This window comes from Fukomys damarensis, unplaced genomic scaffold (assembly GCF_012274545.1).
Source record: "Fukomys damarensis isolate Sample0158 unplaced genomic scaffold, DMR_v1.0_HiC HiC_scaffold_5, whole genome shotgun sequence".
NCBI lineage: Eukaryota > Metazoa > Chordata > Mammalia > Rodentia > Bathyergidae > Fukomys > Fukomys damarensis.
In genome coordinates, this window is record NW_022900917.1 from 23,336,027 (window position 1) to 23,353,749 (window position 17,723).

Genomic DNA, 17,723 nt, shown 5'->3' on the forward strand with positions numbered 1-17,723 from the left:
AAAAAATAGTAGTGATGATATGGATTCCAGGATCTGAGTCCAGTGTGAACATAGGGCATGATAAACATCTAGCATTTGGTGAGATACTCATTAGAGAGTCTCTGCAGGTTCTTGGTTAAGGCAATTCTGCAATTGTTTCCGGAAAGTTATTCTAGTAGCTGTTTATTAGAGTGGTTGGAGTAAAAGACTTCACAAGAGGAGTAGAATATTTCTGTAGCTTCATGTAATGGAAACCCGAGCTGAGTGGTGCTCACAGGAAGAGGGAAGAGCTACTGCTGCTTTTATTAAACAAACAAGATCTGAAATTATGACTTCAGAGACCTCTGCAATTTCATAATGGGAGAGTGATCATCAGGCCATGGGGTGTACTGCAATCAAGGCTGGATGTCCTGGAGTTCAGGCCTCATCTCATCTACAGACATGATTTTAAACAAGCGCTGGCTGCTTGGATGCCAAAGGAGGAATTTCAGTACATCTGCAACTCTTATTCAAATTGTCCTCCATTTTATTTTTTCCTTGGGTCCCTAAATCTTCTCAAGATCCCAGGATCAAACAGCAATCACTAAAACTCTGCAAAGGACATCACCCAGAAGGCTACACTGCTCAGCATAATTTAACCTGATGATTCCCAAATGCCTGTCTTCCTGACCCATCCTCATGTAAAGTGGAACCTGGCAGGGTTGGATCTGGTCAGGAGCACTCACCGCAAGCACCCACTTTGGGCGGAAGCACTCTCCACATAGTGCTTCAGAGCCTGCTGGAATTCTTCCAGGTCCTCTTCTATCACAGACATCTGACGCTGCACCAGCATGATGTGCTGTCGAGGAAAGGGCAGGGTGACCACTTTAGCTGTTGTGGAATTTCATTTGAAGTGACGCCATTACCCATCCTGTCCCTCCTCACAAAGCAAATGACAGCCATCCAAAAAATGTGACCAAGGAAGGCCATGACTGTTCTAAACATAAAATTATAGAAAGTCTGTAATATGGATGGGATTTTTTTTTTTGTCTCTAGTACAGAAGCTAAAAAGAAAGTGTCCTTTACACACTTCCTTTTTAAAAGCAGTGATTCAATTGGAATGACTAGAAGGTTTTAAGATTACATTTATATCAGAATCTTTGGGATGGGTCCAAGGCACTGGTATTTTTAAACACCAGTCTGTGTGTCTCTAATATGCAACAAAGCTGAGATCACTGTCCTAGAGTCACTTTTGTACACTGCATCGCTTCAGCATCCTGGGTATTTTGTGATATGAGACATATTATGGCAATCATTACACAAAAGCAAATTTCAAAAAATATGTGTTCACTGACACATTTCAAATGATGCATTAATGATTACAGGATTCTCAAATATATTACCCATTTACAATAGGCTCCATTCAAAAGGCCATGGCATTAAGTGGAGTCCCTGTTTAATGGATCATAGTGGGTTGGATGCTTCGTTTAAGAAATCCTATTACTAGCAGAGCAATTGTGGGTTAAAGATTTCCCTAAAGATCTCGCTGTGAGTTTCTCATGGAATCTTAGGTCTCAAAATCAATCCTTTCCTCTTTTTTAAGGATTGGGAGAAAAATTATAAAGATGCAAATAAATGTAGGAATTGATGTCAGCCACAAAAGCACAAAAACCAACAAAACACAGAAATAATCTGAATATTAAGAAAATGACTTTCGCAAATTACCAGCCACATAGCCAAAGAGTTAGAATTAAACCCGTAGTCTCCTGTCTCCTATGCCTATGAATTTCTCAGTTTATGTTGTAGCTACTATTGAACGGACACCACTTATAATGTAGGTAGGCACTCAGTATATTTAAAAAATATTCCCACTTTGTGAGAAGTAAATACTAGGTCCTGGATTCTGGGTATACAGTGAAGTATCAAGATAGAATTTTTGTCTCCATAGGGATTGGTAAAAGAAGAAACAAACCTAGAGAACTATGTCTAAGAAATGACATTAGGTATAGCCACTGGCACATGAAACTGACTATATGTAAATTGACCAGATGACTACCAATTTGTGGGGGGAGCTGTATTACCAAAGTAATTGTGATCCTAGTCTTAAAATTCCTTGACTATTTAGCCCACAAAATTATATTTAGACCAACAAATACATATGAGCAGGAAGCAGGCTATGGATATTTCAGTCCCTCCCACCACCCAAAAGGGGCAATACTCTTCCATGGGCTGTTTCAGATGGTCATGGAGAGTAATGGACAAAGAAGAGCCTTTCAAAAGAAAAATGAGGGGCTGGAGATTTAGCTCTGGTTCTGCCGCCTGTCTCACAAGTACAAGGTCCAGAGTTCAATCCCCAGGGGGGAGAAAAGGACAATGGGCAGCAGAAATCTCTCCAGAATAGAGATCCAGGGTCCAATACCAAAACTGCTAATTGAAAATTACCTTCCAAATATTAATTTACTGTTGCAGTGAATGCTGTGCATTTCCCATTCACTCCATTTCTGAATGGGATTTTTTTGTGGCATTTATCCTGATCCAGTTTTATGCCTGTATGTTCTGTCTTCCTGTCTGTTTTTCTCTTTATTTCTCTCCCTGTCTCTTTTTCTGCCTATTTCTCTCCTCCTCCCTCCCTCTCTTTCTTCTCCTTCTTCCCAATCTCTCTCTCTCTCTCTCTCTCTCTCTCTCTGATATCATTTACTTTATTTTCCACTAATTTGTCAGACCCCAGAAGACTATATCCTCACCTTACAGTCAAGACAGCTTTATCCAAAGATCTTGGATTTAAACTAAAAGCAGTAACTAGGAAACTTTGGGTGGTCTCCCTTGTGGAGGGGTCTGTGTGTGTGTTCTATATATGGAAAGAAAGATGAGAATGAATCCTTAAGGATTAAAGGAGGACTGTGTGGACTCTAAACTGTTAGTTTCTCTTCTTGCCAGATACATTGCTAGACCCTGTATTGCATCCTCCCTTACAGTTAGGTTAATCAGCTGATGGGTTCTTCCCAAAAGATATGCATACTATGTGCCACTTTTGAACAAAGATTTAAGAAGAATGTGAGCCTCCTCTACATTCTTTTTTACTTTTCTGTTGGCAGGATGAAGACCTATCTTAGGGATGGGAGAGAGATAGATGAAATGACCATGGGTTCCTGAATCATTGTGTGGACTGTTAACTGGACAAGGAATAAACTTTTATTGTATCAGGACCATTTTACATTTAGATCCATTTCTCCTCATAGTCTAGACACCTGGATGAGTTCAATAATTTATTTGACCTTTGCTTTATTTCCTCTCAGGATCACGAATTAAGAATCGGAAGATTCAAGGCTATAATTGTCTCCTAAGTTTCTGTGGTGAACAACCAACCCTCTGTATGACTCTCCTAGGAATCTATTTTTTTTTCAGCTTTAATTGAGTTTATTGGTACATTTTAGGGATACAGTACAGTTACATTCATTGTTAGGATCTTGTACCTCTACATGACAAGTCTTGATTCTCATTTTTTCCCCTTACCCCTGCCCTCCCTTCACCCCCTCCTGGAATCTATTTTTTATATTAATAACTAAGTAGAATTAACGATAATCACTGCCAAAATAATGGTGGACATGGCTTTCTCTTAGAAATGGTGAGGATTTCTTCACTGGGCATTCAGAAGATTTTCATGGGCTTCCTAATGAGATATTTAATATCCACCTATTCCACCATAAATCTTTGTATCTGAGGGCAATTCTTATGAGATCCATCAGAACAGACTGCAAAAAATGACAAGAATCTTTCACTACTCTCTGAACCCATACCCTGTGAAGTATAACTCTGTTCCTCCCTTCAAGGCATGGATTCTTGTCCCCTTCCTGTAGATCTGGAATGGCCTTTTAATTTGCTTTGGCTGCCAGGGTGTCACAGAACTGACAGGTACCAGTTTCATGTTAGGGCCCAGGACACTTATTAGTTTCTACTCTTCTCTTGGATCCCCAAGTTTGTCATATGAACAAGCATTGCTAGAGTAGGGGTCAACAAACTTTCTTTGTAAAGTTTTAGCAAATATTTTATTTTATTTAAAATTAATATTTATTTCTGTAAAGAAAATATATGAACATGATTAAAAATTTAAAAAAGAGTAAGTTTTACTCAGTGGAAATTGTGTCCCAAAGCTATTCACTTCTTCGGCACAGAGGAATTACTATTGTCAGTTGTCTTCTGAACCCTTATAGAGCTATCCTGTGCATGGAACTGTGTTCTATTCTGGGTAGAACTCTTCCCATATTGTCTTCATTTGCCTTTTTTCACCTAACAAAATATATTGGAAAGTATTTTATAGCAGTACATGTAAAATTGCTTCATTCTTTTTTGCTATTTTGTTTCATGTTTCATGCATTTTAATGTCCACAAAGCTTTCCATTACATAGATATACAAAAATATATTTTATATACACCCTACCATTCATGCTTAGCCTATTTTTTCATCTTCTAACTTTCACAATATTGCAACAAATAACACTGTAACTATGTCATTAGAATGCATGTAAGATTCATTTTTAGAGATGAATAGTTAAGCCAAAGTGTGACTTTTGCTAGCATCATATTAAGTGGGAAAAAGCTGAAAGCTTTCCCTCCAAAATCAAGAACAAGACAAGGCTATTCTCTATCACTACTACCCTTCAATATAGTTCTTGAAATATTAGCCAAAGCAATCAGACAAGAGAAAGAAATAAAAGAGATAAGTATAGGAAAGGAAGAAGTCAAATTATCATTATTTGTAGATGACACGATCCTCTACATAAAGGACCTAAAAGTTCTACCAAAATACTTAATACCAAATTCAGTAGTGCAGCAGGATAAAAGAAAAATCAACACACACAAATTAATAGTATATTTGTACACCAATAATAAACTCACCAAGAAAGAAATTAGGGAAACAATATCTTTAACAATAGCATCAAGAAAAATTAACCTAACCTAGGAATTAACCTAACCAAGTAAGTGAAAGATCTCTACAATAAAACTGCAGTACTCTGAAAGACAAGATCAAAGAGGACATCAGAAAATAATCGATATCTCCTGTTTCTGGATAGGCAGAACACATACAGTCAAAATGGCCATAACTTTCAAAACTGATGAACAAACAGATTTAGCACAATCCTAACTAAATACCAATAGTGTTCCTCATATAACTAGAGAAAAAACAAGCCTAAAATTCATATGGAACCAGAAAAGACCAAGAATAGCAAAAGCAATCCTGGGCAACTAGAGCTGGGCAAAAGGAATCACAATTCTAGATTTCAAGTTATAAATTATATTACAGAACTATAGTGATAAAATCAGCAAAAACAAAACCAAGAGACAAAAAAAACCAAAACAAACAAAAAACAGGCATGTGATGGCAAACAATAGAGGATGCAGAAAAAATTCCAAGCACATTCAGCTACCTGATCATTGATAAAGGGGCCAAAAACTTATTCTGCAAAAAAGATAACGTCTTTAACAAATAGGGCTGGGAAAACTGGCTATCCATATGCAGAAGATTGAATCTAGGCCTATCTCCTCACCATGTACCAAACTAAAATAAAAATGGTAAAGCATCTAATATTAGAACAGAACCATTTAATCTGCTGGAAGACTAAATAGGTAAAAGTCTTGAAGTTATAGGTGGAGGAAGGACTTTCTGAATATCAAGAATCAACAAAGGAGATAAAATCAGATGAAAAAGCTTTTACACAGCAAAGGAAACAAGAAACAGAGTGAAAAGACAACATGCAGAATGGGAAAAAAAACTTTCACTAGCCATCTCAAACAGAAGACTAATATCTAGAATATAGGAAGAACTAAAAAAGGTAGACCCCTTCAAAATAAAAGACCTATTAACAATGTGCAACTGAAATGAACAGACACTTCTCAGAAGAAATAAAAATAAATGGCCAACAAATACATGAAAAAATGTTCAACATCTCTAGCTATTAAAGAAATAAAAATTAAAACAATAATGAGGTTATAATTATATGTTATTCCAGAAAGAATGGCTATCTCAAAGAATCAGATTAAAAACAAATGCTGGCTAGGCTTAGGGTGGGGAGGAGGTGCCTTTCTTCCTTGCTGGTCAGAGTGTAAACTAGTATAAACATTATGGAAATCAGTATGGAGATGGTTCCAAAAGATCCACTAAACTAAAACAAGAAATTCCACTTGTTCCAGCTATTCCCCTTCTAGGTCTCTTCCTGAAACACTTAAAGTCATATTATATATCACAGGAATCCATTCCTATTATGCTTATAGCAGCACGATTCATAATAGTTAATTCTTGGAAGTGGCCAGCAACAGACGAATGGATAAAGAAAATATAGTATTTATATACAATGGAGTGCTACTCTGCCATAAAGAAGTATAAACTTGATTCATTTGTAGTAAAATGCATGCATCTTGAGACCATAATGTTGAGTGAAGTAAATCATACACAGAAGCTTAAATATCACAAGAATATAAGTAAAAGGCATTATGAAAGATAGATAACAGAGGTAAAAAAAGAGACAGAAGGAAGCGGGGAAGGGCAGTAAGGAAAAAAATGCAGCCAGTAGCGAAGGGAGGAGAAGGAGATGTAAAAAGGAGTAAACATGTTGTTAAGTACATGTACAACTCTTCACCATGAATGTAATCATTATGTACTAAAGACGTGTACGAATAATGTGACAACTTATATTTTGACATCTAGAGTCTACTTGCCCTCCAGAGAGGTTCTGAAATTTAACATTTCCACCAGATAATCAGTATTACATTCCCAAGTTCTTACCAACATGGCATGATACTAAACTTCTTTTTCATATTAATACATGCTTGCAGTACATAATGACTGTATTCCTCATGAGGGGCTGGTACCTGTACATGACACATCTTAGTCCCTTTTACCTTTCTTCCCCCTCCTCACCCTCCCTCCCCCCATCCTTGCCCATTTTGAAAAGATCTATCTTCCAGATATGTGATACAATAGGAAATATTTTGGGCTTCCTGTGCTACATAGCTCCTGCTATTGTAATGCAAAAGCAACTATAGATAAAATGTAAGCAAATATGTATGGCTGTGTTCTAGTACAACTTCAGCTATGCAAGTAGTAGGCAGTTATGAGCTAGCTCTCACACTAGATTAATGTAGAAAGAGTAGAACAGATCTAAGGCCTTAGGCAGATCAGAAAGTTCAGCTGAGCTCAGCAAAGCTGACATGCAGCTGACTACAGATACCTGAAGGAGACTGTCTGAGATCATAATGAGGGTCTCACTGATCCCAGCCCAAGTTTTCCACCTGCAACACCCGTGGTTATTTTTAACTGCTGAAGTTTGGAGTGGACTGTTATGCAGTAATAGCTAACTGATTCATTCATTGATGAGAATATGAGCAGAAAAATTAAACTCTTGGCTCCTAGATTTTACTTTGCAACTCACATAAGATTTATTTCCCTCCTCCTTTCCTTGTGTGGTTTATACAAAGAAATCAGTGTATGAGGCACAGAAAATATGTTAGAGTTTGACTATTCTGACAAAGAGACTCTTTTGAATTGTGGGATATGAGGTTGGGAAAGGAGGGAAAGAAATCTCATTGTGTTCTTGATACTGATATGTCTCTTCTGCCAAATATACAGCCTGAAAGCTTACAGAAAGAAACTCAGTAACCCAAGTTGTGACTAGGTAGAGCAGATTATTCTTCAGTTGTAGAATATTGTTTCATGGTGTTTCATTTTTGTTTCTCTGATCCAGAAGGGATAATATACTCTTTGTCATATACCTTATGGGAATTTTGTTACAATGGAATTACGGTGAAACATTGGGAATTTCTTGATCTGAAAAGTGCTGTGTTCACAGGTAGAGTCAATTTGAGTTTACAGAATTATATTGCCAGTGACACTAGGTCAGAGTTGCATCTGCCTTTGATTTCTTGGACTCTTTCAAGAAATGTCAGCTTTTAAACTCTGACATATCTTTAGGAGACAGTTATATTTTATTTTTTATTTTGTTTTTTGTTTTTTTTGAGACAGGGTCTCACTATGTAATTGAGACTGACCTGGAACTCACTATGGAGCCAAGGCTGGTCTTGAACTCACAGTGATCCTCCTGCCTGAGCCTCCCAAGTGCTGGGATTACAGGAGTGCGCCACCACACCCGGCAGACAGTTATATTTTAAATACAACTTACTTTTCACATTATCTATCAGTATTTACTACATTTACAATTGTGTTCTGTGTATATCTTCAGTGATACCATAGCTTTTCTTGTGTATTATAACAATATCTTAACAGCCTTTGCAAAGCAAGACCATGTTTTGACATGATACACCCTGACAGATTAGTTGGTGATAATCCCCCACTTATGAATATATGACAGATTCAATTTACTTCACAAAACATTATTCATTGGTTTAATGAGGGTTATGAGGCAGAAAAAGATTTTAGATTTATAGGCTTCTGTTATGATAAGGAGCATGAGAAGCCAACTGAGAGTATAAAACAGCAATAGTCTAAGGAAAAGTTTGAGGTTTAAAAAAGTACAAGAATGTGCTCTTACTACTTTTAACATACTTATTTTCCATTTGACCCAGCCATAGTTCTGCTGAGTATCTTTCCAAAAGAATTAAAAGAATCATATCACAGTGACATATGTGCACCTATGTTTATAGCAGCACAGTTTGTAATAGCTAAAACTTGGAAACAGCCCATTTGCCTATCAGTTGGAAACTGGATAAAGAAGATGTGGTTTTTCTATAAAATGGAATACTACTCAGCCATAAAGAATGGGAAATTAGAGTCATTCATAGGAAAATGAATACATTTTTAGGATATACTCCCAAGTGAAATAAATAAGTCACACATGTGTAAATACTGAATAGTTTCTCTGGTGTGAAAAGCTTTAATAGTACACAAGATTCTAATGAGATAATTAACAATGTGAAATAGGAAGAAAAGGGCTAAAGATGTAGGGAAATTGGGAAGGGTAGGGGAAAAGGAATAAGGGAAAAGAAAAAAATATTAAAAGATGAAAAAATGGAAATAAAGTGTTTGTAAATGGGGAGGGGAGAAGGGGGTGAAGGGAGGGCATGGACAAGGGGAAAAAATGAGAACCAAGACCTGGCATGTAAAGGTACAAGATCCCAGTAATGAATGTAACTGTACTGTATACCTAGAATGTAACAATAAACTCAATAAAAAGAAAAACAACATACTTTTTTTTCAATGTAGAAAATATCTGGTAAGTGATTGTGATATTCCAATCATCTTTCGGTAAGTAGGGCCACACAAGGCACACAATGACAATGGTAAGAAAGATTTAGGTAGATTAACACATTTGATTTGTGTACATCTTTCTGGTCTATTTTCTAGACTATGATATTCATCAATTTGTCTCTAGACCTTCTCTGCAGGCCTGGTACATAGTGGGGCAGGTGGGTTAAGTTATTTGTGGAGCAAGAAGTAAAGATGATTTGCTTTTGATCACTGACTATTACTGAAATTCCTTTAATAAACTTTATGTTATTTATCTATTCCAGAAGTAGATTTGAGGTGGCCCTGAAAACTCTAGAGTATTCTATAATTGTTGGGTATTCTTTTATTTCGGTAATCTTGTCCCCTTCTTCTTCATCAAGAACATATACTATAGGGCCTTGAAAATTACTTAAACTTTCTTAACTCACCTGCTATATAAAATTCAAATAGTGGCATTTATAGCACACAGTTTGGGGGAGGACTGAATAGAATAGTGTATATAAGGATTTTGCCTGTAATAGGTATTTAATAAATGTTACATCCTTTACTTTGAGCAAAGGCGGAAAATGGGCTGAAAAAAGATGTCACACCCTAGACGCATCATTCCGTAATGGCTCATGGCTCAGTGAAGGAGATATGGAAGTGCTATAGGCCTTTTGCTGTGGTTTGCAAAAACCCCACCAAATAATCTGCTCTGCTCTTATGGTAGGAAAGCTCTCGAAACAGTTTTCATTAGCCTGGAGACTCACTGGCCAAGGAAAGCTGTACTTTAATGGCCACAAATCCACCAAACACTCAGCTTGGGAGTTGTGACTATTAATCCTGCTAGGGCAACTTCATTCATTAAGAAACACCTAGCATCAGATGAGTACAGTTCTCCTGGATGTATCTGTGTGGTCACGGAGGCTCGGCCCTGGGTGCTACATACGGTCTCCTGCCCGTTCCTCTCTGGCACTCACCCTGGCACTCACCCTGGCACTGCTTCCTGCAGGCATGAACTAAGTATCTTTGCTCCTCAAGCCCTTCCATGTTATTTCTGCACCGAAGCTAGCTGACCATAGACTGGACTCCCTGAATTCTCTGAAATGAGCTACATTAAACCTCTTCTTTAAGTTGTGGGTGAAAGATAGTGTGTCTGGCAATGAGAAAACTGACTAATAGAGAAATGTTACAATGAGCATAGGTCTGGTGCCTAATTCCTGGGGTTCAGCTATAGTTTCTAACCCCCTGGACATATTCATTTCTTCATCTGTCAAAGGAAGCCGATGATGGCACCATGTCCTTAAGCTACTGTGAGGAATAAGGGACTAGTATGTATGGCGTTTAGAATCACTTTGGTATACAGAGTGAGCTCATTAAAGATTGGCTCTAAAAACCAAACTGTAATACAGACTTATCCATTGGTTTCTATTGTGAAATTTAGTTTTAAAAGTTTGAATGCCTTCACTAATGGAAAAGAAAAAAATCACTTTAGTCAGTGAATTCTAGAACTAGTTTTAGGCACCAGAGTAAATCATTGAACACTTAGTAGGATACAATTATGAGCAACAGCTGTGAAATAACTACAAAAACATTTTTGTTCACTCTGAATATGAGGTTTTATAGGAATCAATAGTAATGCATGCAACACCACTAATAAAATATGACTTTTAATAGCAAATATCTTAATGTTAATTGATTTTTTGCTTTGTTTCTTTTTTTTTTTTTTTTTATTTTTTTTTTTTTTTTGGCGGTGGTGGTGGCGGTGGTGGTGCTGATGCTGGCAACCGAACATAGAGCCATTTCACTGAGCTACATCCTAAGCCTTTTTATTTTTTATTTTGAGACAGAATCTTGCCAAGTCATGGAGTTATCTAGGCTGCATTGGAACCTATGAGCCTCCTGCCTCAGTATTCCCGAGTACACTTGGCTCTTATTGTTATTTCTGAGAGAAAATAACCAGTTTGAGCTATTACTCTGTGTCTATTCCCAAAGAATGTCCTGATTTTTAAAGTATAGGAGTGCTTAAAAAACATGTCAAATGTTTAAATTAAATGAGAACTTATTACCGTGACAGACAGGTTGCCATGTTCGATGGGATAAGATTGTGTTAGAAGTGAGGGGGAGTATTTTGAGCAGGGTCGATAGCAACGTGTCTTTTACTGAAATAAGTTTTTATTTAATTTGAACATTTGTCGTATCAGTATGTTTTGATCGCTCCTCATTGATCAGAATTTCACAACAATTTGTCCAATAAAAATACAATGGTTTTGTCCTCATTCACACCATTCGCATTGTTCACTAGATCTGGCACTGTGCAACGCCTGGTTCCTCCCTGAAGTCAAAATGACCATGAAAGGCAAACGTTTTGAATTGACTCAGGAAGGACAGCGAGGCAGCCAAGACAGACAACTAAAGACACAGGGGAAAGAAGACTTCCAGAATTATTTCAGAAAGTGGTAAAAAAGGAAAATGAACTGTGTGTTAAAGGTGAAGTATTTGGGGGGCTTAATGGTGATGTGTCTTTTTCTGTAATAAATTTTTTAAAATTTAAACTTTGACCATATGTTTTGATCATACCTCAACTCCTATGCACTGCTGAATTAGTGATCCTGTGTGCATGGATCTTTTTAGTGCGTGTACTGGTACTAAGTGATCTCTCTCTCTCTCTCTCTCTCTCTCTCTCTCTCTCTCTCTCTCTCTCTCTCTCTCCTCTGTTGAGATAGTGAATGCCACAGCTGCTGTCTTTCACAAACAACCCTTAGATGATTTTTCTTCCACATAGATAGATATTAATAGTCTCACATTAGGAAATTATTTAAGAATAGACAACGGTCTCTCACAGCGTTAGGAGAGTTGGGTTCATTTTTCTTGGCCTTTTCCTTCTCCTCAAGCCTACAGGTTGATGTAAGACGTGGAATCACAAGATCAGCAATTACGGTACCTAGAAAACCACATAAACCAGCTGTCCCAGCAGGGGGGTTCCGCACCTGCTCACCTTCCCCCAAAAGTCAGCCACTGTAAAATATGAGGTGCCTGGTGAACTAAGGCAGACCACACTGTATTTGAAGAAATAAAAGTGCCGGCTGTGTAGTAAAAAATACAGTTGTATCATGGGAAAGTATGCATATCTCTCAGATTCTAATGGCAGCAGCCACTGCTTAACTTTTCTGAGAAGGATCCTTTTGTGAAGAATTGTTTTGTGTCCTAAATCTGAATAAATGGGCAGGAGCTTGTCACAGGAGTGGCCATCACCTCCTGCCATATAGTCGGTGCCTATGGAACAGCATACCATACGCAGAGGAAAGATGTTTTCCATCCCCCATGTAAATGTGAATGGTCCCTCAACATCTATAAAGCACATAATACACATAAAGTATTATGAAAAAAGTGCTTTTCTGTTAGCATCCAAGATTGTAAAATCGGGGTTCTCACTAAATGTAAATGCAAATACCCAACTTCCCCAAACAGAATGTGCTACAAATATGTGTTGAAATAAAGTAAAATAATCAAATCATAGTACATGTTGCTTGTTTAATTAGTTAATTTATTCACTAATTTTTTATTGCAGCTCAGTCTACCTTTTAGGATAACTTTGTCCATTTTCTTTCAATTTTTATAATTGCCACCACTGTGGATACACACTTTGTCCAGGTATATAAATGGTCCCTTTTTTCTAAACATCAGTTTATTCTTGGAAAAAAATGTTTTTGAGCATTTAAAAGTTCCTAGCTTCAAGCTAAATGCTGGATATTCAATAACAAATAGGAAGAGGCTTCAGCTCAGGCATGTAAGATACTCTACCTAGCAAAGTTTATAAAGTGTACTTATGAAGAAATTTAATGTGACCCCTTTCTAGCAGTCACAGGCAGTAAATTACTCAATAACTCATTGATTTATACGTGCATAAAATTTCCATTTCTTCATCTATTAGTTACCGAGGGTTTTTACAAAAATCCTCTGTGAAGTAGGTATTAGGCTTCTACAAATCACAATTTAGCTATGCAAAATGAAATATGTTCATGTATTACTCAATTTTTCCATTTTTGATTGAGATAATAGTTTTTGAGAAAACTAAATCTTATCTTAAAGGTACATAGTTCTAAACTTTTGACCTGGAAAGGTACTTACAGATTTAGTATTCCCTTCAACAACTTCTTCTTCCAGGGGCTCAAGTTTGAGATCCTTCAGAGGAGCAAATGGTAAGGAAAAGCAAAACGACAGTGACAACAACACACACCCAGAGATTAGATAATTAAAACAAACATCACAGATTCATATGTTCATTTGTTCATGGTTAATATTATACCCATCTCATTATTTACATGAGATGAAAAATTCTGATTTTTAAAACTCAAAGAGGAAATGGCAGGGTGGGAAAAGTACAACATAGAAATTAGATAATTAAAAAAACACCATACATTCAAAGTAATTCTGATTTCCAAAAACTGAGGAAGAAATGGCAGGAAAAAAAAGCAGAAATTAGATAATTAAAGCAAACACCATACATTAAAATGTCAGTTTCTTCATGGCTAATATTATACCATAATAACCTCATTATCTATATAAGATGAAGATGATTTTTAAAAACTTAGCTGTTCAAATAAAGCCTCATTTTGCTCGTGTATCAATTGTGAGGACCTATTTCAGATGCATTCAATTTGTTACTGCTATTAAGTTTATTTTTCTGATGCCATAGAGAGCAAAGGGGAGGAGAAACATACATTAAAACAGAGTGGAAGGATAGAAAAGAAAAATAAGGAAAAATTTCAGTTAACTGGGCCTAACATCGTCTGCCCTGAAAACTGTTGCATTTCTACATTTCTTATTAGTGTGATTAGTCTATTGTATAAATTTTGCTTTACTAAAAAGAAGTGAATTTAAAAGTAGATGAAAATTTTATTGATGTTAACTAAAAGGACTTCTTTTTGACCTTAGCTTCTGTGACCACCAGTGGATAACAGTAAAGTCCCCACTGAAACCGAGTATGGACTTCTTTCTAGGAATCCACCATTTCTGGTATTTGTTCAAGGGAAGATTATGCATAACAGCTTCTTCAGCTAGACAAGAAATAAACTGAAAGTTGCAGAAATCCAGACTCTGTGATAACACTGACCCGCTAACGATACAGCAATGTAGATTTAGCAGATCAACAGTTGCTCAGTGGCAGAACTTTGAGCAGGGTATTTAACTTGTCTGCGATTCACTCTACTGATCCTTTGCTTCACCATCTGGCTCCCTAAGTCTTCCTCTAGATGGCTTTTCCCTGTCTTTCACATCTCAGCCCACAGGTAGCCTCCGCAAAGAGATAGTCCCAGACCATTTACTTTGAACATTTGACCTCTTCATTCCAATCACATTGCCCTGCTTTTCTCATGTCTGATTTCATCTTGTTTCTTAAATTTATTTACTTGTGTTTTTGTCTATCTCTTCAGAGACAAGGATCTTATTTGTTTTGATCACCACCATACTCCTATTGCCACAGTGGTACCAGACACATAGTAGCTACTCAGGAAAGGTTGGATAAATGAATGGCCGGATGACTGCTCCCTTGAAATCACAGCTTTTTGGGGCCGGGGATTTAGCTCAGCGGTTCGGTGCCCTACCTTGCAAGTGCAAGTGCCCGAGTTCGATCCCCGGTACCAAAAAAAAGAAATCATAGCTTTTTCATGAAGACAAAGTTATATAGTGAATACAGACATGAACTGAATATCTAAAAGTGTTCTACAGATAGAAATTGTATCATATTAATCTTCTTGACAGCTATTTCAATTCAGGGACACGTTTCAGTTCTACCTAAGGTATGAAAAAGTTAAATGGTATGAGTGTTATGTCCTCAGTTACTCTGTTCAAATGAAGAATTCCTATGATCTAATAATACACCGAGTGCTTCATGAAGAACGAAGACACTTTTATTGTTGTCCTTGTTGATGTTTTGTTTTACATTAAATGTGTTTTCTGCAGGATTCCACAAATCGTAAGTATATCCCCATAAATACTTACACAGGATGAAAAGGATAGAAGAAACATGCAGAAATTCCAAGTGCTAGTTTCCCTGGATGTGAGTGGAATCTGGTTTGGTTTATAGTTTCAGAAGGATTCATCATAAATACTTAATGGACAAAAAAAGATAACATATGTCCCTCTATAGGTACACTTCTTTTTAACAGGAGATCAAACTTGGGGCTAACAACTGCGGGAAACAAGAGAGTCGGCAGCGAGATGACATGCCCTCAGCCTGTGTTTGGCAATTGGGTAGTTTTTCTCTAAAAAACGAATTCAGCTCAGTACAGAATACATTGCAGCAGAAGACTGAACTCCCCTGCTTCTTTCCTTGTTAAGACAGCTCACACTGAGCTCCACACAGCTGGAATCCCACACCTGAAGCTGTCACTTTGTACTTTAAACAAACCTCTTAGACACTGTGCTTGAAATGAAACCCTTTCATAGATAGGGAGTGAGACAAAAAGCCCAGAAAAGAAAGAGATATGACAATGAAGTTGGGTGGGGGGAGGCGGGAAGGTCTGATCAAGGCTTCAACCATCCCTTTCAAAATAACTGAATGCATTTCAGACACCATGTAAAGAGTTTTCATAAGAACTTCAAAACTACTTTAAAAAGAAGTGTTTGTGTTCTTCAAATGAATTCAAAGTTATTTAACAATAGAATCTTTATGTTTTAATAGGATATAGTTGCCAAAAGAGGTGTCCTGGATTTCTAGACTTGCAATATTGGAAAACAAATTTTCATAGCCTGAATGTTCCCATGAATTGGCTTATAGATCACTTGAAACAAGGAAAGAGAAAAGTTGATGTGCAGCAAGCTCCTGCTCTAGGTGTTTGCTCCAGTAGGAGGTTGAAGCAAATTCAACAGATGAAGACATCCTCTAGGAGGCCAATACGTGACCCCAATGAGAACAAGCCAGCTTGCTCTCCTGAACCCATTCAGTACATCAAGCAGAATCTTGAGTAGAAAATCAATAGACTGACAATGGTTAGAGCTCATTTATTGCAGAGGCAGTAACCCGAAAGACTAAGTAATTCTTGCTCCCTACATCTTTGAAATTATATTGTCTCCTGACTGGTCCCAGATTCAAGTCTCTAGACCAGCAGCCTCCAACTTTTCTTTGGCACAAGGATCGATTTCATGGAAGACTGGAGGCTGGGAACCCTTGCTCTAGACTGTCTATTGATTCCCTGGGGACTTCCTTCACCTTCCAAAGTATTCTTGGTATTATTAAATTTGAATGGTAATTTCTATTGAATTGAGTCATTTTAAAAGCCCAATTTAAACCCTTCCTGCATGTGAGGAATTTCCCAAGCATCCCAGCGGAAGTGGCTATTCCCTTCAGCAAATACTGTAGAGGCTTGTGTCTTCTTCAATACTTTGGCAAGGCTGAGTCAGTCAGCAAGTGTACAGAAGCACTAGTTAAGAATTTTGTTCTATGCTACCACACATTACAATTAATCTCCCTCCTCTCTCTCTCTCTGTCTTTTTATCAGAATGCACCTTATTATTGCAAGTATCATGTGGATTCTTCAAAGTCTATGACTCTAAGAAGCAAAAATGTTCCTTCCTTGGTGCATTCACCTTCACAGAAGACAGTTTATTACTGATTGACAAAGGTTGCCTCGACATGAAAGCAATTTGAAGGCAATATCAGTTTACTATCAGGACTTCCTGGTCTTAGATGAATTAATCAATAAAATATAATAACTAGGAACATTTAACTTTAAGAATTCTTCACCACACCCTAACTTGCTTGCTTACATCCTAATGTGCTTGCTTACTAGCAAGTTCAATGCCCAAACCATCAATTTACATGATAATTTACAGAAGTCAAGTGTGAAATCTCATTTTTTAGTGGATATCGCAGCCTTTCCCTGGATTCCATTTGAAAGATTGTCAAGACTTTACACCTAGGGTATCTCTAAAAGCTGCCATTAGCATCACTAAAGCATCTGCCATCCATGTCATTTGGATAACCTGAGTCAGAAAGTGCAGTTGATTTCTTTAATTCTCAACCCTTTCTCTTAAGTATAATTGTGAGTGGAGTGAGGAGGAAGAATTAATGTGAGCTTCTTTATTTGCTTTAACAAAAACGAGCAAAAACTCCAATAACTACTGAACCGATTTTGCTAGAATCACTGAGCTCATGACTGCTACTCTGTCCTTGGAGCAGCCATTGACACTGAGACAAAGAGGAATACATATCAGCTCAAATATCTTGAAAAGTAGAAAGAGAAGAAAGGAGAGGAATCACACACCTTCTTTTCCAGCCTATCAATTAATTTCTGGAGTCTGTTTATCTGGGTCATCCACTGGTTGTCTTCTTCCAGTAAGCCTTGAGGGGAAAATGACAAGGCAAGACGTGAAATTTTAGAAAGAGGAGGAATGCTTGATTGTTCCCCCCTTCAACCTGAAGAAAGAATACAGTGTTTTCAACTTATAAATACAATTTTCAAATGTACTCCACTGAGTGCTTTCTAAATTATTGATTAGCAGAAATCCATACACCTTAGTGGTTTCATTTTTACGGGCTAATTTT

The 17,723-nt window shown here is 37.3% G+C and overlaps 1 protein-coding gene across 1 annotated transcript in view; it reads right to left on the minus strand.

Annotated features, from left to right (window-relative positions):
* The window catches only part of Necab1 (N-terminal EF-hand calcium binding protein 1), a 156,197-nt gene that overhangs the window by 13,633 nt on the left and 124,841 nt on the right, over nt 1–17,723 (minus strand). The window contains exons 8-10 of the mRNA XM_010611999.3: nt 17,443–17,519; nt 13,307–13,360; nt 705–817 (exon numbers count right to left, since the gene is read on the minus strand). Coding sequence (XP_010610301.1) covers nt 705–817; nt 13,307–13,360; nt 17,443–17,519 — 244 coding nt within the window. The remainder of the gene's footprint in view (nt 1–704; nt 818–13,306; nt 13,361–17,442; nt 17,520–17,723) is intronic.